Below are 27,726 nucleotides of genomic sequence, written 5' to 3'. Positions count from 1 at the left end.
AACTCAATAAACTTACATTTTTTAAGAGCTGTTCATTTTTAACTGATTATGTCATAATCAAAAAAATGTCCACAACACTGGATCCCTAGTCTTGATTTTTTAAAAAAATTGATTTTAGGAAGGGAGAGAGAAAGAAACATCTATCAGCCACCTGCCCTACACGCCCTGACAGAGGATCGAGCCCACAACCTGGATATGTGCCCCGACCAGGAGTCAAACCCAAGACCTTCCAATGCATGGGATGATGCTCCGACCAGCTGCACCAGGGCTGCATTCTTAGTCTTATGATGTCCATCTGTGAGCAAATAAATGTTGATACCGAAATATTTACCTGGCAGAAATCGATCTAATTTTTTACTTGACAAAGGAAGATATATGAATGTCTAAAAAACACATGAAAAGATGTTCAGCATTATTAGGAATCAGGAAAACCCAAATAAATCACAAAATGTCATTGCACACTCACCAGAATGGCTAACATGGAAAAGAATGGCAACCCCCACTGCTGGTAAAGGCATGGTACAACCAGAATTCTCATCATTGGGAGTGAAATGGTCCAACCGCTTTGGACAAAGTCGGACAGTGTCTTATAAAACTAAACATCCACGCACCCCATGGGCCAAACTTCTACTTTCAGGTATTTACCCATCAAAGGCATCGACAAGAAACAGCAGCTTTATCCAAACGAGCCAAACACTGGAGTAGCGTGGGGGCCGTCATCAGAATGAGCAAACAGATGTTGGCATATTCATACAATGCAATGCTCTTCAGTAGGAGGGGCTGCACCCACACGGCAGCAGCGTGGTTCTTAGAATACTGTGCGGAGTGGAAGACCTCGCACACAAGACTACAGGCTGTGCAGTTCCATTTATGTGAAGGTCCAGCACCGGCCAAACGAACCGAGAGTGAAAAATCGGAACTGTGGTAGCCTCAGTGGGGTGATTGGCCTGGGAAAGGCCACGAGGGAACTTCACCTTGATAGGGGATGAGACTTAAATGTTATACGTTTTGCTGTTTGTACATCTTATCATTTACAAAACACCCATAAACTAGTAAGGAATGCTGACCAATGATATGCACACTGAAGCATTTAAACAGTATGGGTTGATGAATGGACAGAGGGATGGACAGATGGGTGACAAAACAATTATTTAAAAAATTGCTTATTTTAGATCTAGGGCAGGGGTCAGTCAACCTTTTTGTAAAGGGCCAGGTAGTAAATATTGTATACTGTTGCTCTATTCAACCAATCAATCTATGGGGCAAGAAACCGGCCATGGACGATATGCGTACCCCGTGTTCCCGCACAACCCTATTTATAAACGCTGAAATTTGAATTTCACATAATTTTCATGTCACCAAATATTTTCTCTTTTGACTATTTTTCAACCATTGAAAACATAAAGCCATTGTTATCTTACAAGTCATGCAAAACAGCCAGTGGGTGAGTTTAGTTCCGGGGCCAGAGTTGGCTGACCCCTGACCTGGCGAGGCTGGATATATGAGTGTTTAGTGCACAACTCTTTCAACTTTTCTGAAACTTTTTCGTGGTTAAATATCGGGTAAATTACCCAAAAGAAAAAAGTTAACAAATAAATCACAACAGCTATTTCCTGAAAAACCTCCTATTAGTACTATGCGCTTACATATACTATCTCGTGTCTCTTTTTTCACTTTGTAGCAGTCGAGTCATTTTTGGTACATGAGTATTCATCACTGGGCCAGGTTAATGTGAGTTGCCGTCTTTATTATTCTAAAGGACCCTTCTTGGTCTTGCCCAATGCTTTTCAACTTAAACTCAGCCTCCCTTGACATTAACCACCGTCCTTAGATTTTCAACCTTTTAATAGGTGTAGGCTGTCTCCTGGACGGGGCGCGGAATTGGGTTTCTAAGATTTAAGGTCGTCCCATCCGCATTGCATGACCTGACGTGTGTGAATCTGAGTTCGCCCATGTTTGCAAAGATTATGCTTTCTCCTCTTCTAAGAAGACATCGTGACACCCACACACGGCTTCCTGGCAGCGAGGTTTGCCAACTAATTCCTTATGTAGCCCCCATGCTCTGCTTCTCAGAACCAATCAGGTTGGAAACACGCCCTGGGCCTGCAGGTGGGCCCCCCTCCCCTCTTCATTTGGGGGACCTTGCCTGAGCTGTGCGTTCTGTCCTGGCCTTTTCTAACCCTCTCTCCAGCTCACCCACGCCCCGCCCCCCATCGTTTCCTACACCCCTCCCCCCATCTCCAGGCCTGAGGACTCACTTCATTACAGATGGAGCGGATCCTGTGTCCTCCTGGCTCCTGCTCTCCGTGGGTCTTCCTCGAGGTTAGGGGAATGCTGACTTAGGCCCCCTGTTTGTCAACTGGAAGCCTCGCAGCACCTTCTCCAAGTGCATTGGCTCTGATGTCATTTCCCTTCCTCCCATCTCTCCTTCCATCCACCCCAGGCCGGGAAGCTTCCTTCTCTTCCCAAGACTGGGAAGGGAGGCCAGGAGAGGCCTGCTCTCCGGCGGGCACCGTGCTCGGCTGTGGGGCGGGCATTTCCTGTGTGAGGGCAGCTGGGAGGCACGCAGCTGGAGGGTCCTGCTTCCCACCTGGCCTCCCCACGGCTCCAGGTGGTCTCCAGACTCCGGGTAAGGTGAGAGGAGGTACAGGATGAGTGCCTCCACCTGGGAGTGGGGCAAGGACGGGAGAGGAGCCCGAGAGGACGTGGACAGAGGCCCTGGGAGCTCAGCAGCCCGGAGCCGGCGAGTAACGAGCAGCTGCATTAACTATCTTAAGACCAAGGTCAGGAAGTCTTCTGTGATCTCAGGGTCTAGGAGGCTGTCCCGGTGCTGACATTCACCAGGTGCAAACCTCAGTCTCCCCGCTGTAAAGGGGGTGTAATCCCGAGAGCGCCTACTCAGGCTGGTGCCAGGAAAGGGCCTAGCCCGGGCCGGGCATGGCTAGGTTCCAGGCAGCACTGCCACCATTACTGCTACCCGACCAGGCGTCTCTCCTGATGCCCTCGTCAGCGCCTCCTGCTGTTTGCCGAGGGGCCCTGGTGAGGGTGGAGGCAGGGCAGCCCACGAGGGCGGCTTCCACACCTGGGCTGCCTGTGCCGGGGTCCCGGGGCAGCTGTCTCCCTATCAACTGCCTCACACGCCTCCTGTTTACCCTCTGAGCACACCTGGGGCGGGATCCAGCTCCCAGGGCCCGCTGGGGAGGACACCGATCTGCCCTGAGTGCTGTGCTCCCTGCCTCCCGCCGATCTGCACAAAGAAACTCTTTGTCAGGGATGCCGGCCTCCAGGCACAGGGGGCTGGCATGTGGCATGCCCCAGGGCCCTCCATGTGCCCAGAGACCCCATCTGCTGGGAGCCGGCTCTCTTCGGGGCTGTGTCTGCATCTGTGCTCTCTTTCTCTCGTCTGTTTCCTGCCGTGTCCTGGGGAGATCTAAAGGCTGTGCACCCAGCCGGGAGCAACTCCAGCTCCTTACGTGCGTGTTCTACCCATTCCATGGAGTGGGCGTTCGCTGAGCACCTGCTGTGTAGGAACTGGGCTGTTCTGTGCACAGCCAGGGCCGCAGGAAAGACAGAGGGCAGCCTGATTCCGGGGGTGTGTGCGTGTGCGTGTGCGTGTGCGTGTGCGTGTGTGTGTGTGTGTGTGTGTGGTGTGAGCTGAGGTGGAGGGAAGCTGGGGGCAATGAGTGGCATTCCACCCAACCCGGGGTCTCCTGGGCTGTGCCTGAAGGACAAACAGGATAGGCAGGCGATGGCACAGGGTGGAGTGGGGTGGGGTCCTGCCACCTTGAGAAACAGAGTGTGAACAAGCAGGGAGGATTCTGGGGAATTCGAGAGGTTCAGAGGGCAGAACACAGAGCACATGGTGCTGGGAGGTGAGGCTGGGGCGAGAGGGGGGGTGAGGGGGGGGGGAGGGAATGGCAGAAGGAAGCTTGTCCCTGCAGCTGCCCACCGGCTCACTCTCCAGGGTATTGCTATGGAGGGAGCGCGGCATGCAGCTTGCAGATAATCGTGAAACAGTGCTTTGGGTTGTAAATTCCCTGTAGCCAACTAATTCACACAGACCCCTTCCATGGATCTTTGCCAAACTCTTGTACTTGTAGCCGACTAACAGTTGCCGTTCAATTATGATTTGACCGTTTTTGTGCTATTCACAACGTAGCAGTTACAAACATGGCAAATCATTCACCATGTAGCAATGGCGAACATGGCATATTACTATTTTCTCCATTACTTTAAATAATCAGCAACAAAAAGCAAAAATAAATCAAGCCCTGATCTGTAGTTTGCTCATTCCCATGGTGTGGCTACTCCCATCGTGGCCAATTTCAAGCTGCCACCATGATTTGGAAAGAGATACTAGAATTTCTGCCACTTAGATATAATAGAGGCCAATCACCCCCAGAGGGTAGATGACAGTAACATGTAGGAAAACAATTAGAAAGTGATGAATTGGAGCATTCGTTACCTTTGTTTTAATGCAATTTATTTTATTAATTGTGTGCCTATGTAGCTTTTAATAACAGCTACTTAACTCTTGGCTCCCAAACGCCCAGGTAAGCCAGCCCCAGCACATCCCACAGGGAGAGGCAGGCCTTGGAGGGACGCCCAGCCCAAGTCACGGCATGAAAGGAGGCCCCGGGGGCGCAGACCTGAATGTCTCCCTAATCCTGGAGCCTGTGAACATATCACCTTTCAGGCTGGAAGGGATTAAGGGGCAGATGGAGCTGAAGTTGTTTATCAGCTCACCTGACAACAGCAAGATTACCCTGGTCCCCCAGGTGGGCCCGGAGCGATCACCTGGACCCTTAGATGTGGCAGAGGGAGGCAGAGACCTGGGGTGATGTGAACTGAAGCTCTGAGACTTAACCAGCCCTTCTGCCTTTGAACTTGGAGGCGAGGCCACCAGCCAGGAAACAAGGCACCTCTGGAAGCCAAACAGACAGAAAGGAAGCTCACCCCCCACCCCCCAGAATCTCCAGGCGGAACCAGCCCTTCCTGCTCCCCGGTTGTGTCCCCGTGAAACACAGGTCAGACGTCTGACCTCCCAACGTGTGAGATAGTGCAGTTGTGTGGTTTTACACGAGCACTAAGTGTATGGCTGTTTGTCACAGCGGCCACTGGTACACCCACAGCCCTGGCCTTCCTATCTCCCGTTCTGTGACCTCTGTGCCTGGCCTGGGGTGCAACAGCCAGGGCCTGGCAGGACCCCCTGGGGCCTTGGCAGCCACTTAGCTGCAGGAAGAGGAAAAAGGAGAGCGATACTGATCTCAGCGGCTGTTAGGATTTAATAAGATTATGAATGCCGGCGAAGCTCTGCTGGCTGTGAGCCACGGCCATCTTTTCCGGGACGAGAGGCAGGAAGGGCTGAGTCCAGATGAAGCCGCTTCCCTGGGGCGCCTGGGGTCTTTTTCCAGAAGCCACAACAGTTGGAAGCCAGCCTGGTCTCAGGGCAAGGCCTGCTGTGCGTTGTCTCACACAGATGCGGCTGCAGAATGTAATTCCCGACGGTGGCCTGGCCTGTGTGTTGGTTTGCCTTTGTCCTTTGGTGATTTGGGAGAAAGCCCTCTTCGGGCACCCTGTCCTTCAAACAGATCAGCAAAGCAGGAAATGCCCCTTTCCTCTGCCACAGCTGGACCACGAGTGCCAGCCTTCAGGGCCACATCCGGGGTTCCAGTTGAACGCTCACCGAACGCTCACGTGGAGGTGCCCGCCTCCAGCCCTTCAAGTGTCACCCGAGAGAAGGTGCAGGTGTAAGTGCCATCAGAGGCTGGGGCAGGGCCAGCGGGTCGTTTTCACAAACACACCTGCTGAGAGAAGGAGGGATAAAGATCACGGGCCGGACTGTTTCACAGTCTCGAGGTTCCCCCACACCTGCCTCGATCCTTCACCATCCAGTCCCTACAAGCCAGAAATCCCAGGTTGCTCCCAGGTTCAAGGTGTGGGCTGTGGAGTCTGGAGAAATGCCAGAAAGGCCTTGCTGCTGCAAGGGAGGGAGCTGGGTGCCAGGCTCCCCTTTCTTCCTGTGCCTCCTGCTCCCTCCCCCGACCTGGTCTGGCATCTCCGTCTGCTGCCTCTCCCTCTGCGGTCTCATTAGCAACGGGCGGATCCCAGATCCGGGCCAGGAGGACTAGCCTCCAGGCCCACGTGTGAGGCACCAGGGAGCTGAGCCCCTGGCCCCACACCAGCCACCAGAGTGGCTCTCTCCAGGGAAGTTCAGGTCTCAGGGAGAAGACGGAGCTTATTGCAGACGGAGCTCTATCTGGGGAGGGGGGTCCCGTGTGGCCATCAGACCCCAGTGTCCAAGGCCAGGACAGCACAGTGTCTGGGGCATCCAGCAGGCTCAGCACCAAAGGAAGAGAAACGCCCTCCCGTCCCTCTGCCCCGAGAAGTTGGCTGCAGCGAGCTGTGCCGTGGGATCCGCACAGGCAGCGGGAGACAGAAAGCTCGGCTGCCAGTCCCCACGGTGCCCGCGTGCATGAGGGGGTGAGGGACTCTCCGGTCAGCCTTGGGCAGGGAGATCTGGCTGAGCAGATGGGCCCCTGGCAGGGCCCTCAGGTGCCAGGACACATGCCCTGCTTGCTCATGGTGGATGGGCTCTAGGGCTCTGCATTAGGCCTCCCCCGGCCCTGCTGGACTGTGCCCCCACGGGGCCCCCCAGCACTAGTGCTCCTGGGCAGTATCCTCTCCTAACTCGCCCATCCTCCCTTCTCGGCAATAAGTCCTGAGACATGGCTGTGGGTCTCGCTCCTTTTTCTCACCCCAGAACGTCTCTTTGCTTTGTACATAGGAGGCTCAACAAGCATCAACTTCGCCAGCAGCTGCACAATTTACTCCACTGCGCCCCCTAAAGTCCGGCCCAAGGAGCAGGGCCTCGGGGTGGCACCTCCATTCCAGTCCTCGGCAGAATCTACAGCCCCGCCCACCTGAGCTGCCAGAGCAACGAAGGTCCGAAGGTCCGTGTGCACTTGGAAATCTGCAAAGAAGACTCCAGCAGTGCTCAGGCCACTGTGGGAGGGTCCCCTGAACATTGTAAGGATTGTGGATACAGAATGAGGCTCCCTCCAGTTTATTGTATCAGAACTCTTGCAGGTGGGGCCCAGGAATCTGAGATACAACCCCCCCCCCTCCCCCACTCCCACCCCCAGGGGTTCTAGGGCTGGTGAAAGTTTGGGAAGACCCTTCTCGGGTCAGAGTGCTCCTGCGTCACCGCACATCCCATCCTCCCACAGATGACGAGGCCTGGCGGGACCGGGCCAGGCTTCCTCCTGCCTGCGCACACGGGATTCGAGTTCACGGTCCCCACAGTGCCTGTGACACTGCAGCGCAGCGGCAGGCAGTGTCCACGGCCTGGGACTTCTGTCCAGGGGGTTTTCTCCAGGCCACCCTCATCCCTGCCCCAAGCATCTGTGCTTTATTGGTATTTGTCACCCAGATCTTGCTCTTGCTCGGGAGCAGCCTGCCTTTTGCCAGCTCGCGTTGAGAACCGAGGAACTGCCTGGCAGCGCCCATGAACAAGACCTCTCCTTCCAGCAGGACCCAGGGAGCCAGCCTCGGTGCATGGAGTGACCTGCACAGGTACCTCTCCCTCCAGAGTCCACCTCGGCTCTGAGGCCTGGTGTGCTCACTCTGGGGCAGTGGTCGGCAAACTGCGGCTCGCGAGCCACATGTGGCTCTTTGGCCCCTTGAGTGTGGCTCTTCCACAAAATACCACGTGTGGGCGTGCACGTGCAGTGCGATTGAAACTTCATGGCCCATGCGCAGAAGTCGGTATTTTGTGGAAGAGCCACACTCAAGAGGCCAAAGAGCCGCATGTGGCTCACGAGCCGCAGTTTGCCGATCACTGCTCTAGGGTCTTGTCCTGTGAAGCCATCGTGGAGATACCAGGGCTTCCCTGCGACCCAGGTCAATTTTGTTGCATGGACTCTGGACTCTTTTTTAATTTGCACAGCCCTAGATACAATCCCTTTTGATAAAAGGTCTTTGGTCCTGATTATAGGAGCGCCGTGGAATATGTAAATATGTTTTCCTAATTCCGTGTAAAGTGGGTGTACACTCAAATGCAACCAGCCCACAGTAGCTGCTGCTCTCTGTCCAGGCCCATGATGGGTCAGAAGGAATGGAGGGGGGGGAAGGGCAGGATTTGGAATGAATGTCTGTTCCCTGTAGGCCAGTCAGGGGCTCAGACCCTTAGACTCATTGTAAGTTATCACTGCCAACACCAGAACAAAGCGTGTGACCTGCCCATGTGAAGCGTGACATCATTCAAGATGCTAGTCTTGGAGTCTAGCCAACCTCAGAGCATGGGAGCCGAGCCTCGGAGCTTCGGGGAGCCGAGCGCGGCCAGCCCTGCGAGAGGGCAGCCAGCTGGGCCTCTCGCGGAGAGCCTGCCTTTGCAATCCTTGGGCACCAACTTTGTGAAAAGGAAACCTGAACGTGGTGGGTCTGGGCTGCAGGCAAGGAAGCCTGCTGGACAGCGTTCTCCCAGACCAGGGGGCTGGGCGTGGCCTTGGAGGCCGGCCTGGGTGCCAGTGACCACAACCCCTTGTTGGGCTTCAACATTGTGATGACGTAGGGGGACAGACACCTGCGGAGAGAGGAGAGCCGCAGCTCACCGGGCACCGTGCAGGTTTTCCATCTGGTCCGTTGCGCTTCGCATCAAACCTGGGCAAACGCATTAAACCGCGCCCGCCTGCGGCTGTTTCTGCCCCGTGCCAAAATGCGCGTGTCACCATGGTTACTCCATGTTTGTTTTTGCTGAGCTGGTGGCAATTGCGGCTGCTCTTAAAAGAAGAGGTATAAACACTCGGAGAGAGTGTGAATGTGATGCAGCCTAAATGCCTGAGCACTCTCCCTGCTGGACCGGAGTCAAGGGCACGGAGCTGAGCCCCGCCCCCGCGCCCAGCTCCACCTGGGTCCCAGGGTGACTTCCAGGCCCTGTAAGGCCATCTGAGCTGGAGGCAGGGCGGGGCCGGCCTCCCAGCCGCACTGAGGGCCCACGGGCACCCTCAGACACTCGCTCCCTCCCACAGGCCCCTGTGCAGTGAAGGGTTAACTCGGCCGGGTTGGGCTGTCCAAACCCTGCACCTTCCCAGAAAGCACTGGATCGCGATGGGAATGTCCCACCTGGAAGAGCGTCTCCGCACACCTGGGCCCTGACTGACAGTCCTGCCCAGCAGGTGTCCGTCGGGGGCCCCTGATGTCCCAGGAGGCTGCTGGGCACTGAAAACACCTTCACAGCTACTGACAATTTCATGCAATTATGGAGGATCATTGTTAAGAGACAATTTATTTTTCTTAAGTAAATTCAGCTCATGAATCTTTTCCTTATGTGTGTTTTTCATCCATCTGGGAACTCTTAACCATCTTTCCAGGGAACATCTGGAGTTTGATGAACTCCAGTGGTGGAAACCCTCATCACCAGTCCACCTCTTCACTGAACATCCTTGCGTATGAATTGAAACTGTGTTTACAAACTTTATGCCTTTGCTTTTCTTCGGCAGGCGCTTCGGCCGGGCGGCACCTGCACTTTAAAGAACTCCAGCGACGTGGATGACAGACGTAGGAGCGCGCAGCTCTCGGTTCCAGGGCCAATCCACTGACACATTTCGTTTGTTTCTCCTCCATCTTTCAGCCTGGACCCAGCAGCCCATGAGGAGCGGCCCATTTTAAACCGGAGCCAGCTCTCCTGAGGGATAAATTCTGAAAAGCTGCGGAGCCCCTGACCCGCCTTCCTCCCCCAACCTCGTGGACACTGGGAAACAGAGACAACCCGAACCTGACAGGGGAGTGTGACTACGACGGGTTCGGCTGATCACCTGCGACTGACTCTAAACATGGCTGGAGTGAAAAGAGGCTTCTCCCTGCAAAACACCTTCCCCATCCCAAGCAGGAACGGGCCTGCCCTCTCGCTGTGGGAGCGATTTGGGTCTGGATCTGGGACCTGGATGACATGTTCTGGATGGTTCTATCAGGCTGCTGATGAGACCTTTCATAAGAGTCACCCTGACACTGGACTCTGTGTCCTATAGAGGAGCTGGTCTCCCAGGCCACCTTCCTGAGCTCAGGGGCCGAGCCAGGGAGCCCCAGGATTTGAAGCCCGAGAAGCCCAGGGCCAGAGTGGACCTTGGACAAGCCTGAGGCAGTGACCTTGATCCTGAGACCACCTCCTCCCCAGCCTCCAGCTCATTCCTTCCCCACCAGGTGACAGGAGTCACCTGGCTGCAGGCCAGCAGGTGAGGGAGTCGCCGGGCAGAGAGCTCCCTTGAGTCATTCCACACCCAGCACCTGCCTCCTGTCCAGAGGGATGGCCTTGGGGATGGGGACATGACCCAGGAGGTGTCAATCGAGACAGTCACAGCCCCTTTGGTCCACAGCTGGAGGCACCAGCTTCTGCTAGACACGCATGAAGAAGCGTGTGGCCCTGATTACTGCCCACGGCTATTTGGGGACTAAGAGGGAACTTTTCGTTGAGGCTGAAACCATGGAAGGAGAGCAAAAGATGGACAAAACCAGGTCCTTGAGATCTGCAGGACCGAACCTCACCTGACGCGCACCCTGCCTGGGACTTGTCACTGACAATCGGCCAGAAATGTTCTTCGTTGCTTGTTAAAGCCTGTGGGAGTTGATGTTTCCATTGCTTGTGGCCCAAGGCTCCCTAACCAATGCCAGGACCGTCTCCATTTTACAGGCAGGGAAACGGAGGCTCAGAGAGTTTAAAGGCGCCATCTCTCCACATCATCCTGACAATCAATCACACACTACGCTGTGGGGTGCAAACTCTGAGCTTTCTCTGGTGTAAGGAACCCCCAGCGAAGGTCTGACTGCCGATTTCTTTCCATCAGAGCTACTTTGGTGTCCAGTCTCCCAAGTGAGATCTGCAGTCCCTGATTAAGAGAATGACCCTCCCATCCAACCAAGGCTCAACATCCAGAGTCGTGGGGGCACCCAGTGGGGCTGCAGTTCTCCTCTATGCCCTGCACACCTCCCTCCCTGTGAGACCGTAACTTCCCAGCACTTCTTCCCCCAAAGATGCTGAAGTTGTGTCCAGGCCGGAAGCACTTCTGCTCTAACACTACGCTTGCCTCCTCAATCAGCCAGATCCCCAGCTTGGCTCAGACCCTGAGAACCTGCTGCAGGAGCCACCACTGTCCCTCCCGGAGTCCTCCCCCAGGGACACTGCCACACGCACAGAGACTGATTCTTGGCAAGGCTGCCCCTTTCCTCCCAGAAAAGGAGAGGGAGGGGGAAGAAGGTGACTCCCTTTGGTGGGAAGTTGAGGGAGGGAGTGGCGTCCACACCGGCTTTGCCCACTGGCCAGAGCATCCAATAACTCCTTATTCTGAAGATGCCGGGTCTGCCCACCCTGAATGACCAATGTCAGTTTCTGAGCCGCTTCCAGGGCACCCAGGACCCCTCCCCCACAGGACCCCAAAGCCCTGTGGAATGATTTCAAATTCCCCTTTGTTTGTTGGCAAGAGGCGCAATCCTGCAAAAGAAAACAAGAAAAGCAGGGCTGCGGAGGCTGAGGAAACAGAGCGATCTCCTGCCCTGGTCTGCCCGCCATCTAGTGGTCAGAAAGGGGTGGTGCAGCCTGGGCCAGAGGGGGAGGACCACACAGGTAACTCTCTATCAGACTCTATCTCCATCTAACCCGCCACCACAGAGGGGATCACAGCCTGGGCTCCTGGGCAGGGAAGGACTTGGGGCCCCAGGTGGTGTCTGAACATGAGAACTACCCAGGACTCAGAACCTCAGCTGCCTGAGGCCAACCTGCCTTGGCGAGGGCCCGGGATATCTCTCCACCTCTCAAAAGTACGCTGAGTTCTAAGGTCCTCAAAGGTCCTCCCCGCACCCCCCCACGCCCCATCCCTCACCAGTAAAACAACTACGTCTTCCCTGGAGGAGCAAGAGCTTAAACTAGGAGGAAGGAGATCTGCATTTCCATTCTGAGCTGCTTGAAGCAGTAATTTAGACTTTCAGCCTCAGTTTGCTTATCTGTAAAATGGGATCCACAACTTCTAACTCACAGGGTTAGTGTGACAACTAGACGAGTGAGGGGAGAACCTTGGTGGTCATGTTCCTTGTCCTCCCTGGGCCTGCGGCAGGAGGCAGATGGGAGCACGCCTTCACAGCCACACGGGCGTGGCTTTCATCCCAGCCCCTCCCTTTTACTAGCTGCTTGACTGTGGAAAAGTTGTATAATGTCTCCGTTCCTCAACTGTAAAGTGAGAATAATTATGCATGAAGGCTGGTAATGAGGATTCAATAAGGCAATAGCTATAAAGTACATGCATAGCTCCTACAAAATCCCCTCCCCTCCACGAGCAGGAGGACCCAGAGCCCAATGGTCTGTGAAGGGGTTTCCCAAGACCCCCAGCTCCAAGTGTGTGTGGCATCTGCACTGAAGAGCAGGAGCCATGAACAGCCTCTACGGGTGTCCAGGGCACCGGGACTCTCCCTTCCTCCTTCTGTTTCAGATGCTATGGCTTTAGTGCCTTGAGCTCTGCCAGCAGAAAGAGTCTAGGTTAAGGGATTTGAATTGCAAGCACTATGAGTGTATTCCTACATAGCAGCCTGGACACAGCAGCACCCCAGAACCCTCCCGTAGAAGTGGCATGAGCACAGGAGCATGTGCAGGCCCACATGCACACATGTGCATTATTCTGCCTCTCTCCTTCCCTCCCTGGCCTCCCTGGCGGTGGTCTTCACAGGGACTTTCTCCAGGTGGATTTTGGGTTCCTAAGGGCAAGGACTCTACCACATTCCTTTTGTCTTCCTGGTATCACTATAAGAACTGGAACTCAGTAAACATTGCTCTGTTACATGGATGGATGGACGGATGGATGAGTGGGTGGGTGGGTGGGTGGGTGGGTGGGTGGGTGGGTAAAGGGATGGGTGATGGGTACGTGGATGGGTGTGTGGGTGGAGAGGAGGATGGTGAATGGTTGGGTGAGTAGATGGATGGACCAGGTCAGGGGTACCTCATAGCACACATGCATTTGTCCCTCTCAGCACTTGGCATGGCCGTCATCATCGATTGATGTGAGTGTCTCTCTCCCCAACAAGACCATGTGCTCGACGGGGGCAGAGCTCAGTCTGCTCTCCCACAATTTCATCAGGAGCTCTGAGCCCGCGACCTGGAGCACGGTGTGTGCTCGGGAAACACTTGTTAAAGGAGAGATGGGTGACACTGCCCTGGGGCAGGTGAGGGAAGGAGAGGGGAGACCAAATTCTCATTGTTAAGGAAAACACACATGAATACATGTAGACTCTTTCTTGAGATGCATGAAAACTGTAGAAGATTTCAAGATGGAGTTTTAAAATGCATGTCATCCCTGAAATCCAAAAGCCACACAGACGTAGGGCTCAACGCCAGGTTATTGCACGCTCACTGTCTCTCATTCAAGGACAGTATGCCATGGGTCCTGAGCTGCTATTGGAGCAAATGGACCAGGTCAGGGGTGCCTCACGGCACACATGCATTTGTCCCTCTCAGCACTTGGCATGGCTGTCATCATCAGGAAGAGCCAGAGACACGCTCCCGGTCTCCCCGGGCTGCCCAGCACAGCACTGGGCCCTCACGGATGCGAGCTGAGCATCTGGACCACAGAGCAGCCGGCACAGGCACGTTTCAATGTCAGAAGCAATTTATTCTACTTGTTCAAAACTGGTTACCCACAACAGTGCATAGCGTAACTCTTTACTGACTCTGAGAATATCCAATACATCAAAAATCTCACTTTTCCCAAATGTTTCTATTAGTTAATTATAGTCAACAAAATTAATCTCATGAATTAAGAACTAAAGATCATGTTACAATTCCAAGTTCATCCAGAAAAAATACTATACATTCAGGTGTTAACTATCAAATACAGTTCAATTTGCTTTAAATAAAGTAATAAGCAATATCTGTTAGCGTGGTGTAATGAAGAAAATTCTAAACTAAGCTATTTAGGTTCTACTGATTTCCTCATGAATTCATGTTGTGACCTTAAGTAAATAACTCCCCCATTTCTTCTCTGGTTTCCCATTGTATAATGGTTAAAGGGTACCTCCCCTGTAGTGTGATTATATTTTAATGGCTGAGAAAATGTTTGGAAAAATATAACAGAGTAATATATAGTATGTTATTTCTACTTATTATAAAGATTTTCAAATTAATAGAGTGTCTTTTGAGTCACCACTGTGTGTGTAAAATAATACCCTAGTAATGCAGGAAAAAAGTCAAGAGCATATATGTCTACTAGACAATATATTTATTACTGACCTATTAAAAAAAATAACTTCAAGTGTACTGTCAAATAGCTTTGAAAATTAGGAATATTGCGTATTTGACAAAGAGTACCAAATAGCTGGCTGGCTGGATGAATGGAAAGATGGATGGATGAATAGATGGATGTCAAGGGGAAGCAAAACCAGGAAGGGCCACGTGGACAAAATTAGATAGTGAAGGGTCTGGGAGCTCTGGGGTGGTGGAGGTGACTGGGTGATGGCAGAGCTGTGTCCGTGCTGGGTTTGAAGATCCCTGTGTCTGAGCTCCGGGCATCGCCGACACCATGCCCACTTCTCCATCAGCTCCTCCCACCAGCCTGCTTGTCTGGAACCTACAGGCCTCCTGGGGGCGGGCAGAGGTTATGTTTTCATCATCTCTGGGGCTCATCCAAGTATGGGACAGAGTAGGCGTCCGTCAATGTTTGGTGAATGAAGAACCGAGCTTGATTCACGGCGACCTGTATAGGAATGGTCAGCTGGATCAGCCGCATGCAGCAAAGGAGAGGCTCGTACAGGAAACCCGTGGAGCATGGGAGTGGAGGGTCACCAGCAGCTGAGGACACGATTCCTTTGCTGGCTGAGAGTGAGGGGCTGTGCACCAGTAAAAGGACAGCAACTCCCGTGAGGCACAGAGGAACCGAACAGCAGTGCCTGTGGCCTGGCCTCTGTGAGTGAAGCCCCCCATGCCAGCGGCAGCTGTGCCTGGCGCACATTCCCGGGCTGGGCAACACATCCTCAGGGGCCTGTGTCTCTGTGTTATCTGTGGAGAACCCCCCTCGGACCCAGGGCCCCTGTGCCAGGTGCCAATCTGGTGTGTGGAGAGGTGGTTGTTTGTTTGCCGTTTTTCAAAGAGCTGAGGTTTGCAGAGACCTGAACACTCGTTCTAGGTGGTTTTCAGTTTGGAAGACACAAGCCCCAGGAGAATGAAAATGAAAAATAAAAATAAAACACTGCCCTAACCGGTTTGGCTCAGTGAATAGAGCATCGGCCTGCAGACTGAAGGGTCCCAGGTTCGATTCCGGTCAGGGTCATGTACCTGGGTTGCGGGCACATCCCTGATACAGGGTGTGCAGGAGGCAGCTGATCGGTGTTTCTCTCTCATCAATGTTTCTAACTCTCTATCCCTCTCCCTTCCTCTCTGTAAAAAATCAATGGAATATATTTAAAAGAAAAAAAGAAGGAGACCTTGCTTTCTGAACATTAATTTTTAAAAATAAATAAATAAAACGCCATTTTCCCCTGGTGTTTTAATTTCAAGGAGGGGGACACCCAGCACGGCCGTGGCACCAACACGCAGCTTTCCTGAGACATTTAGGACAAGCACTGGCCGGTTATCGGGATTCACACTTCACACGTTAGGTGAAATCCATGGAAATCCTTTTGGAAGTCTCCCCAGGGGAGTGACTGGCCTAGCCCTCCCATCTATCTGGGCTGTGAGGGTTCCAAGACCCCAGATCACGGGTACACAGCTGTCAGGCGTCCTCGGAGCAGAGGGGGCAGGACAAGCCATGGCAGGATCTCTCTGGCGTCTCCTGGAACAGCTCCCCCATCTCTGGTGGAGACGAAGGGCCCCGGCAGGGTCGTGGGCCTGTGGGGCAGTGTGCTGTGATCTGCCTCTGCTGTGTGACCTTGGGGAGTCCCTGGAGCTCCCTGGGACCGACTTCCTCATGCTCAGGATGTGGCCGGTATCTACCACTCTGTGCTGAGTTGTCCTGAAGATCTGTTACCTCAAGAGAAGGAGGAGCCAAGCACAGGGAGGCGGCCTTGGCTGGGAACGCTGCTGGCCTAGTGAGGAAATGGGGAGCAGGGGCCAGCCACTGTGGGTGCATCCACTCGACAGTATCCAGACCGGGCACAAGATGGAACAGGGTCTTCATGGCCCAAAGCTCGGGGGGCCCACCCAGAGACTAAGGCACCCCACTGCGGCAGGTCGTTTTCTATGATTAGAGGGTCAGGTGAACTGAAATTGCTGTTCACTCCCCTATCTGGGTCTCTCGGCCAGGGGTCAGTGGGGAGCGGGACAGAGCACCCCAAATAGCAGGAGGCTTCAGGGATCCCAGGAAAGTTCTCTTCTCCTGACCCCAACAGCTGCTCAGTCCACTGTTGGATGCCTGGTACCCCACCTTGAGAACTGGGGATGTCTTAGATAATTGCTCCTGAACCCCATCGTTTTTGTGTGTTTTATGGATGCTTCATCACATGGGCTTGTTTGAGTAAATCATCGGCCATTAGTGATTGATTCAACTTCCAACCCCTCCTCACCTCCCCTGAGATCAGGCCGTGGGACCAAAATTTCCAACTCTCCAGTCACATGGTTGGTTCTCCTGGCACCCACCCCCACCCTTGGGTGCTTTCCAAAAGTCATCTCACAACCTAGTAGAAGACACCTTTCCTGCCTCCATCGCTGAGGAAAGCCAAGGGTTTCAGGAGCTCTAAAACCGGGAACGGGAACGAAGACCAGGTATATCTGTCTTATTATATATCACAGGCACAACATGCTGACACCCACAAATCCACCTTCTGCCAAAGTCCCCGAGACCCACTGCACGGCCTCTATCGGTGGCGAAAGCAGGTCACGTGCACCAGCCGAGTGTGCTACCTCGCTGCTCACCCACCTTCAGCGCAGCCAGGACTCCTAGTCCCGGAACACCTGGTAGCTGAAGTTGTCCGGCTGGGTTTTGAAGTTGTACTTCCCGGTCACGCTCTGGTAGCGCACAATGAGCAGGGCAGCTGCCCCTGTCACCACGGCAAAGACGGCCACCACGATGAGGACGATGTAGCCGGGTCTCAGGCCCGGCTTCACCTCTGGAGACTCACCTGCAGGGGATGAGACAGCACAGGTGGGAGGTCGGCCCCAAGCAGGAGGAAAGCACGTCCCTGGCGGGTCTCCCGCCGGTCCCCGCATTGAGATGTTGTTGTGAGAGTAGAGGGGCTCAGGACGGAGCCTGGGTAGGGCGAGCCCCCCGCTTTGTCAGTTACTCTGTAGCACGATAGTCTGAGTGTGAGTCGTCCGAAGCCCTGTAGCAGTGAGGTGTGTGCCATGTGCCTGTGGTTCCCAAAGCTGACGAGGAAGGTGTCTGAGGGCCGGACAGCACAGCAGCCAGCACAGCTCAGCCTGCTCAGGGTTCTGGATAAGCGTTGGCCCAGAGGAGGAGGCCATATGGGAGCAACAGGCCCTCCAGGAAGAGGTGGACGGCTCAGTGGGACTGCCCACAGGGAGACACAGGGGGCTCGCACACTCCGCAGTGTGGAGGAGTGCAGGCGGATCCTTTCAGGAGGGGCAAAAACCCACAAAAGCACACAGGAGTGCGGACCCAAAAGACTGACAACAGGGACTCAAATAAATACTTTCCAACCCACGTTCAAAGTAGCACTCTTCACAACAGCCAAAGGTGGAAACAGCCCAAGTGTCCACCAAAGGATGAATGGATAAAAATGAGGTACACATCCATGTTCTAGAGAAAAAGCAGTGCCTGACATACAGTCGATAGCTGAAATAGTAAGTGGGTGGGCAGATGGATGGATGAATGGATGGATGGATGGATAGAGGATGAATGGATGAGTAGGTGAATGGATGAATGGAAGGATAGTAGATGGATGAATGAATAAATGGATGGATGGATGGATAGGTGGGTGAATAAATGGGTGGATGAATGGATGGATAGAATCCAGAAGGTTCACTAATTTTCCCAAGACCACACAGCTCATAAGTAGGACAGCCTAAAATCAAACTCAGGTCTCCTAATGCCAAGCCCATAACTTTTTCCACTCTGGTTTTTGCATCCTCTGTAATATCTACAAATAAACAGGAGGCATGGACAGACATGGCAATGCAATTCACATCTGTTCCATTTCACACGAGGGCCCCAGCTCTGCTCAGCAATTTAACACATTGTATGTGGGAAACGTGTTTACACGTTTTACGTATTTATACGTGCTACCAGTGTAGTAGAGCGCGGGACACGTACTAATACGTTTTTTACAGACTAGCGGTAGAATGCGGGTAATGTATAAATACGTAAACTAAAGTTATCATAATTTTACTGAACGTTGCCATTTGCGCAAAAAATTAGCAAAAATGGCCCGCGCCACCTGTTAGCGCGCGATAAAAACTACCCGCAAACAATGTGTTAAGACAATGAGGAGGGGAGGACGAGCATGTTGTCCTAGGACCCAAGCCAAAGTCACCCGAGGGCCAGTGCCAGCACCCAGCTCCAGAGCCCACGAGGCCGGGCGTGGCCTGGGACCCGTGGAAGCGCGCACTGCCCAAATGCTTGGCATGAGAACCAGCAGCTGAGAATGCCCGGGCAAGGGGCCCTCCCTGTCCACGTCAGATCAGCACGCACTTCCCAGCTCAGACCCTGCATCCAAAACACCGACATTCTTGTCCCGGAAAATATCAAGAGGAAGGAGGGCCATTCAAAATGAGGAAGAAAAACAACAAAAAAAGGAAAATCAAGTAGGATTAAGTGTAGCTGCAAAAAAGAGGAAGACCTAAAATAGCAGTGACAAAGAATATGGAAGTTTATTTCTTTCGTGCATAAAACTGGTTAAGTCAGAGCCCAGGCCTGGCCCAGCAGCTTTGCACCACAGTGTCCTCGGGAGCCCGGCTCGTCCAGCTCCTGTCCCTGTGGTCCTCATGGTCCAGGATGGGGACCAGTGGCAGCCGTCTCACCTGCATGCCAGGAAGCAGGATGGGGAGGTGAGGAGGAAGACGGGGTGAAGCAGGGGCACAGGATGTTCTGAGGAGGCAAACCTTAGGGGGTCATCACTGGACCTTCCCATCGGCATCTCATTGGCCAGCACTTACTCATATGGCCACACCTGGCTGCCAGGTCAGTTACATATTTTAAAATAAATAGTTTTTATTCCCAGCTAAAAAGTTGGAGTTTTATTATGGAAGGAGAGGAGAACAGATATTGGGGAACAGCTAGCAGTTTTTGTCTTTATACCCAAAGCACACAATTTCTCCAAACCATTTTTTTAAAAATAGGATCGCCCTGGCTGGTGTGGCTCAGTGGTTGGAATGTCAGTCCATGCACTGAAGGGTTGTGGGTTCAACTTCCAGTCAAGGGCATGTACCTGGGTTGCCAGTTTGCTCCCTGCCCTAGGCCAGGGTGCATGTGGGAAGCAACCAGTCGATGTGTCTCTCTCACATCTAGGTTTCTCTCTGTCTCTCTCTCTCTCTCTCTCTCTCTCTCTCTCCCCCCCCCCTCCACTTTCTCTGAAAAAGCAATAGAAAAAAATCCTCAGGTGAGGATTAACAAAAAATAAATAAATAAAAATAAAAATAGGCTAGATCGCAAAGAAAGGAAAACATTTTCCTAGAAAACTAATGGTGAGTTTCACATTGGCTGATGGAAGTTTTATGCTGAGAGAGAACAACAGTGCCATTTTTTTGTTTTGCATCTTCTGATTTAGCAAAGCCTAAAATACAACAGCTTCCCCATTCACATGCATTTGCACATGCACACATCACTCACACACACACACACACACACACACACACACACACGTGTGTGTGCACACACATGCAAATACACAGAATTTGGCCTGCCTATAGACTGAGTTCCTTCCTGGTAACCACCCACTGCATGCAATTATCCAGTGTCAGGAAACTTTACTGCCTGCCCCTTACCCGAACATGCATTATGTAAACATGTGCACACTTGCCGAAGCCTCGGCCTTTTCATCTGCAGCATGGGCATGGTAATAGGTCTGACCTTGCAGGGCTGCTGAGAAGAGCAAATTACATTCTGTGCGTACAGAACGGAGTGCAGTGCTGGGAAGTCAGTGCTCTCCGTGGGCATTAGCTGGCATTGTTACTAAGTATGAGTCTTTAGGGAAAATCTTATGAGCTCTGTGTTCCAAGGAATTGCTTTTCGGTTTACATGCTAATGAAATGGAATTGGTGGTGTCTTTTCTTGAGTTTTCTAAACCAAGGCATCAACTCACCGTCAGACCGAATGAGGGGTCCCCAGGACATCTGGTGTGTTTCCGATGGTTCACCGCTTCTCAGCGACCGAAAGTCATTGCAATTCTGTTGTTTTTGTTTTTTTAAAGGAGAGAAATTCAATTAGTGCAACAACGTTTATGAGAAATGTACCCAGTCTCTGGAATGGTACCCTGATTCGTAGATTTTTTTCCTGCTGGAGACATGAAATCGCAATGGATGAGCTCAGCAAGGGAGAAGGAGGGCTGCATAGGCCTGGACCACCTGGACCGCCTGGACCACCTGGACCACCAGGACCACCTGGACCGCCTGGACCACCTGGAACACCAGGACCACCTGGACCGCCTGGGCCATCAGGACCACCTGGACTGCCGGGACTGCCTGGACCACCTGGACCACCTGGACCACCAGGACCACCTGGACCATCAGGACAACCTGGACCACCTGGACCACCTGGAACACCTGGAACACCTGGAACACCTGGACCGCCAGGACCACCTGGAACACTTGGACCACCTGGAACACCTGGAACACCTGGACCACCAGGACCACCTGGACCACCTGGAACACCACGACCACTAGGACCACCTGGACCACTTGGAACACCTGGGGCACCAGGACAACCTGGACCACCAGGACAACCTGGAGTACCTGTAACACCTGGAACACCTGGACCACCTGGACCACCTGAGCCACCTGGACCACCTGGAACACCTGGACCTCCTGGAACACCTGGACCACTGGGACAACCTGGAGCACCTGAACCACCAGGACCACCTGGACCACCTGGAACACCTGGACCACCTGGACCACCTGGACCACCGGGACAACCTGGAGCACCTGGAACACCTGGACCACCAGGACCACCTGGACCACCTGGAACACCTGGACCACCTGGACCACATGGAATACCTGGACCACCTGGACCACCAGGACCACCTGGACCACCTGGAACACCTGGACCACCAGGACCACCAGGACAACCTGGACCACCTGGGCCACCAGGACCAACTGGACCACCAGGACCACCTGGACCACCAGGTCAACCTGGACCACCTGGACCACCTGGACCACCAGGACCACCTGGAACACCTGGACCACCAGGACCACCTGGAACACCTGGAACACCTGGACCACCTGGACCACCAGGACCACCTGGACCACCTAGAACATCTGGAACACCTGGACCACCTGGACCACCAGGACCATCTGGACCACCTGGAACACCTGGACCACCAGGACCACCAGGACAACCTGGACCACCTGGGCCACCAGGACCAACTGGACCACCAGGACCACTTGGACCACCAGGTCAACCTGGACCACCAGGACAACCTGGACCACCTGGACCACCTGGACCACCGGGACAACCGGGACCATCAGGACCACCTGGACCACCTGGACTACATGCTCTGCCAAGTGTGAAAGGGAGGAAGGGCCGGCCTCAAGGAGGTACGCAAGAGCAATGAGAGGCAGCAGCCCCTCGAGCTGTCTCTAGTTACCAGTACTGATCCCTTTATCCCATGGTTCGGGGATCTTTCTCAACAAAGTTCTCAGAGTCACCTTCGCATCTCTACAGCCTACTGCAACCATGTGTTCCTTTTAATGCCTTTGCCTAAACCCACTGTGGGCTCATATGTCCCCAAAAAATGTTGAAGCCCTAACTCCCAGTATTTGTGATGTGACCTTATTTGGAGGCAGGGTCTTTGCAGGTGTTCAAGTTAAGATGAGCTCGCTAGCATGGGTCCTGATCCAATATGACTGTGTCCTTATCCAAAGTGGAAATTTGAACACAGGCACAAACACACATAGAGGAAGAAGATGGGCTTCTACAAGCCTCGGAGATTGATCAAACAGATCCTCCTTTTCAGCCAGAAGGAAGCAGCCCTGTCCACACACTGGTCTTGGACTTCCAGCCCCCCAGACTGGAAGACAACAAATTTCTCTTGCTTAAGCCAATCCTTCCGGAGTACTTTGTACAGCAGCCACAGGAAACCAATACAATGGCCATCCTCAAGGAACTTGGGAAGGAATGTGTGGAGCTCTGTTGTAAAGAATCTGGGGACTGGCAGCTCCCTGCAGAGGCCAAGTGCCATTGTGGCTATTAATACTCTCAGCATCTCTGTGGGGCCAGTGCAACCAGGTGCAGACTCCTCCGCGCCCTTAGCTGGCCGTCATCGGGAGCCTGTGTCCCTTTCCTCCCGTGCTCCAGCAGATCTACTGCTTGATAAAAAGTGACATCAACAAAACCGACCGTCACTGGATTTCGCTCATCCATGACCTACTGACGCTCGGAGGTGGATTGTGCAGGAAAACCTTAGGAAAACCAGAGGGACAAGCATAGACATGCAGAGACATGCAGTGGTCCGATCAGCGGCCAGTAGAGCCCCCTACCCTGTCCTTGGCCCCAGATAACACACAATAGTCACTTCTCATACGTGTCACTGGTATGAAGGGGAGCTTTCAAATCTCAGGACTGCAAAGCACATTTTGGATTCAAAGGTCAAAGAAAATGAGAATGTAAAATTATTCATAATCCCAGCATGAATGCTGCATAGAGGAAAGAAAAAACACCTGATTGAATGTCACAGTGGCTACGAATCAGCAGTGTTCCGTCAAAGCAGCTAAAAATAAAGTGAAATTAAAATAACACTTTTGCACCTAAATATGCATTAAATCGCCTTGAGAAGTGCAACAGCCTCATGACAAGGAAGCTCTGACGTGACGGCCAGCAGATGGTATGGCCTCAAAAAGGACGAAGGTGACACCCAGCTAAGTCAGTCCTCCCCCAAAGGCTGCCCACTGTTGAAATGCTATTTCCTGCCTTTTAGGGGCCACATCTGCAGGGCCCAGCACCTCTTCTCAGAGCCAACCATGCCCTGGAGAACACAGCAACCCTCCTCATAACAAGAGGGAGCGAGGACCCAGACAGAAGCTTAGAACACCCAGCACCTACGATTTTGCACGTGGCTCCGGGGGTCTCCATGCAGATGCGGAGTTTGCAGTGCAGGTAGACTATGGAGTTGTTGATGAAGGAAAAAATTTTCAGCTTAAACTGGGCCTTGTTGGAGTCCCCATTCTCAATCACGTTGGTATGTGTGTTGGGGATGGGGCAGCTGGGAGGAGAGAAAAGGTGACTCATTAATTATAAATGGGTCCTCCTATCCTTGTTCCAAACGAGAGAGTTACAATCCATCTGGCTGCACATGGAGCATCCCCACCAGGCCCCCTGGAAGGCAGGGATGGCTAGATCTCCAGCTCCTGAGAGGAAAGGGTCTCCTGTGGGGTGTTACCTAAAACCCAGGTCCATGCACGTACAAGTCTGGAAATTCAGAGGGCCCAAAGCAGGCCACCAGCAATGCCTAAGGCCCACCCGAACCCCTACCTGTTGTTGATGAAGCCAAACATGACCGGGTCCCTGGCGTTACTGGACGGCGTTGCCCAGCACTCGGTCAAGACCACCTTGAGGTTGCTTTTCTGTTTATAGAGCCCCACTTCGATCTTGATGTCGTCGCTGGCAGACACGCTATAATTCCGAGGTATAGGAGAGTCCCCAATAAACAACTGCATTTCTGTGACAAAATTTCCAGCGCCATGGAGGTCCTCAATGATGGTGTAAACCCTGTGGAGGGAGCAGTTTGCTGGAGGTTCCCTCCTGGGATCCCTCTCATCCCCAATCCTCCCCAAAAAGCAACCTCAAAGAAGCGTGGAAATAAAACCCAAATGAGGACAAGCGAGAAAGGCTATTTATTCTGAACTGGCGGCAGTGGGGGCTCAGTCCCATTGCCTGACTGATGGAGACTCAAAGACAGGCAGAGTAGAGGGGGGAAGCTGTGGGCAGGCTCGCTATAAGTGGGATGTCCTATGTGGTTGATTAGAGAAACATATATGGCTTCCTTGGGTTGGTCCTGAGTTGGAAGCGGGAACAAGGTTGAAGAAAGCTGGCCATTATTAGCCAAGTCCGGGCACCATCTGTTGTGTATTCCGTCTCTCAGATGGCCCTTAAGTGATTGGAACCCTAAGAAAATCCTCACTGTGGTGCTAGAGAGGAACGCGCACTGGGGAGAGGTGGGGGCCTCTCCACTCACCCCCACTCCGGGGTGTAGCCCGATGACGTCAGGAGGTCGTTGCGGAAGGCGCAGCGGATGGGGCTCAGGATCTTCAGGTGGTGGATGATGCCCTCGGGGGACAGGTCATTTCTCAGCGTGGTCCTCACCACCGTGTTCGTCATGTTCTGAGCACAAACCAAGTGGGGCATGAGTGAGCTCCTGGGCCCCATCAGGACCCAGCAGGACCCCAGTAGGAGTGCTGGGGAGGGGTCTTCTTAAAAGCTTTTTCCCCCAAAATATAAAAACCCAAATGAGCCCTAACCAGTTTGGCTCAGTGGATAGAGCGTCAGCCTGCGGACTGAAAGGTCCCAGGTTCGATTCCAGTCAAGGGCATGTACCTTGGTTGCAGGCACATCCCCAGTGGGAGGTGTGCAGGAGGCAGCTGATCGATGTTTCTCTCTTATCAATGTTTTTAACTCTCTATCCCTCTCCCTTCCTCTCTGTAAAAAATCAATAAAATATTACAAAAAAAAACAAAAACCCAAATGATTTTTTTCTAACATAAACTGTCATAGAGAGGGTGAAGTCCAGGGGCTGGCTGATGCCTATGTCCAGTGCCAGCTTCCTCACTGGAGGAGGATAGAGGTGGCCTAGATCAGGGGGTACCCACAATAACACATCTGACCCCCCCCCCACCAGATTATCCCATGAACATTTCTGAAAATGAGAGCACAGGGCCCTAGGAATCTAGTTAACCTGGTAAAGGCCTGAGGCCGAGCCAGCCAGCACTCATTCTAAGTTCTCGAGTCTGGGAAACAACACCGAGCCAAGATCCAGAAGAGAAACGGAAGGAAAGAACATGATCCTGATGAGAACGAAGGTGTGCAAGTGACAACACGGCTAAAGTGTGTACTTGAGTCTCCGGGGAGCAATGCTAAGCCTGTCAATGTTAATGAAGTGACCGGGGATGGGGAGCCTTTTCTCTGCCAAGGGCCATTGGATATTTATCACATCATTCCTGGGCCATACAGAATGATCACCCTAAAGATTAGCCTGCTCTATTGGGTCGAACATTTAATGGCCTCACTCCTGCTGCCTTGGCAGGGCCAGACCAAATGATTTCTCGGGCCTTATGTGGAGGTTCCCCACCCCTGCTCTAAACAAATGTGTGGAGCAATTGGTTTCAAGCACAAAGAGGCCTGTTCCCCTGTCTGCTGGGTTACGTCTGGTTGCTGGCATGTGGAGGTTGAGCAGAAAGAGGAGGAGATTGCGGACAGCTGGCCTGGAAATGGGCTTTTCTAAGAGACTGTAGCGAGACAGGGAAACCAGAGGGAGGGCCTGAAGGGGCCAGGGGGAGGGGGAAGTGGGTGTCATCACTACACTGAAGTCTGTTGTTGGACAAAATACCTGAAGTTCTAATTATTTGTTTGAAGCACTTTGCTGGCTTGTGGCCTGGAGTCTGACTGTCACGGTGGTGGGTCTCCCGTGTCCCCTTACTGACACCCCTGAAGTTGTCACCAGAACAGAGCACAGGGCCCTCCGAGGGCAGCTGGTCACCTGCCGTGGTGACCAGCAGCTCGCGACAGTTCACAGTGGGCACTGCCCTGCGGGTAGCTCACTAGCCTCACCGGTTTAGAACTAGACAAGGGAAATTTTGTGTGAAGTCAGCAAGTCAGAACCATTGACTGGGGAGGAAACGAGGGGCAGGGTTTTTTGAAAATTGGGGACAGTGAAGAAGTCCAATTAGAGTTGTTGAAACAAGCCAAGAACAGTAGAAGCCGCTGGACTTCTCGGAGGAGGCGCGAGCGAGGCCGACTGTGCACTATAAGACAAAACGTCTGACCCTGACAAGGCTGTCCGTGCAGTGCTTGCCGAAAGTAAAAATTCCCAGGCTCACATGGCTCACGGGACCCAGGAATCCGAGAGACAAGGAGTCCAGTGGCCAGCCAGGCTCCAGCGTGAGAGGGTTTAAGAACAGAACGCTGGAGGGGGCAAGGCTTACGGAGTGTGAGGGGAAGGGGCGGCTTTCAATGGTTCTGACGAGGGAGCCACTGAAGAGAAGTCTCTTTCCCCTTCTGCAGCTCCTTCGTTGCTACTGGACACAAAATGATAGAACGAATAGATTTTTGTTGTGTATTAAACAGGCCTGGACAGACTTTGGTAAAGTCGATTACATCAGAGCCACTAGCATGTCTTTGAAAGCTATTAGATTTGCTTTAGGATTTTATATAAGGAGCAAAATCTGAATTACTGAAAACCAGGTTCATGTTTAGAATTCATTTTCCTGAGTAGTGACTAGCAATGCATTAGCTTCCAAAGGTGTGCAGTTCTTAACTGATGGGTCCCTCACGGAAGCCTTTCATCCCTTTTGAATTTATGCCAATCTTTTGTGTTGGCTTCTTTAAAAAAGGCCTGTGTTTGTATCTCCGTATTTGGGAGGAATTGTCTGCGAGATGCTTACAGGCCCTGAGGGTTTTCAGCCAAACACATTCCTGTTCCTCTTAGTTTTATCTCAGTCCCGAGGCCAAGTCTTTGATGGGCCGGAGGAGAGACAGCAGGTACAGGGAGGACTCGGTCAGCATTTTGCAAAGTGTCTCAGGAAAAACAGAGAAGCCCCTTTCTATCTGCGTAAGAATCTTGCATGTATTTACGAAGATGATTCTGTTCTCCAGCGAAACTTTTGGGGGCATGGAGGAATTTGTGTCTCTTCATAGTCATATCTGCATGACCTGTTTAGAGTAATCAGAGAAATGTGACCTTTTTCCTGTTTTTTTTTTTCTTTTTTAATCCTCACCCTAGGATATTTTCCTATTGATTTTTAGAGAGAGGGAAAGGCAGAGAGAAATATCGATGTGAGAGAAACACATCGATTGGTTCCCTCCTGCACACGCCCTGACCAGGGCCTGAGCTGGGAAGGAGCCTGCAACCAAGGTACGTGCCCTTGACCAGAATCGAACCCGGGACCTTTCAGTCTGCTAGCCGACGCTCTATCCACTGAGCCAACTCAGCTAGGGCTGTGATCTTTTTTCTTTTAACCTGGGGGTGAATAAAATGTAAACTGCTTAATAATAATAAAAAAAAAAGGAAGGTGGAACCTGCTTTGTGTAATCCATCAGTTTGTACAAATAAGTCTTCAAGGCAAACTTAGCTTTTGACAAACGTCAAAGAACATCAGGAACTTGTGTGGATTCCAGGGCTGGCATGACTCATAGGAGACGAATTTCCCTCTGCTCTGACCAGGCCCTGAACCCGGCTGGCTGTAAGTGCTAAGCCAGGTGATTGCCCAGCTCAGAAAACCAAAGGGAGCGAGCCCACGTGGCAGCCTTGACCCCGAGCCCCCTCGCCCACCACCGCGGCGGACCCACGCTTGGGAACAGCCTGCGGGAGCATCGCCAGCAGGAGCTGGACAGCTCTGCCCACGGCAAACCCTCCAACACATGCCCGCACTCACAC

At 52.8% G+C, this 27,726-nt stretch overlaps 1 protein-coding gene across 1 annotated transcript in view; it reads right to left on the bottom strand.

Moving 5' to 3' along the window:
* Window positions 1–16,906: 16,906 nt before the first annotated feature.
* The window catches only part of UMODL1 (uromodulin like 1), a gene marked incomplete at both ends in the record, with an annotated part of 51,500 nt that continues 40,680 nt past the window's right edge, over window positions 16,907–27,726 (bottom strand). The window contains 5 exons of the mRNA XM_081088045.1: window positions 16,907–17,088; window positions 20,227–20,311; window positions 23,181–23,340; window positions 23,610–23,846; window positions 24,313–24,458. Of these exons, the coding sequence (XP_080944171.1) occupies window positions 16,907–17,088; window positions 20,227–20,311; window positions 23,181–23,340; window positions 23,610–23,846; window positions 24,313–24,458 (810 nt within the window). The remainder of the gene's footprint in view (window positions 17,089–20,226; window positions 20,312–23,180; window positions 23,341–23,609; window positions 23,847–24,312; window positions 24,459–27,726) is intronic.

This window comes from Myotis nattereri (assembly GCF_964212035.1).
Source record: "Myotis nattereri genome assembly, chromosome: 3".
Lineage (NCBI taxonomy): Eukaryota > Metazoa > Chordata > Mammalia > Chiroptera > Vespertilionidae > Myotis > Myotis nattereri.
The sequence above is the reverse complement of the archived record's forward strand: the minus strand, read 5'-3'. Positions and strand labels throughout refer to the sequence as shown.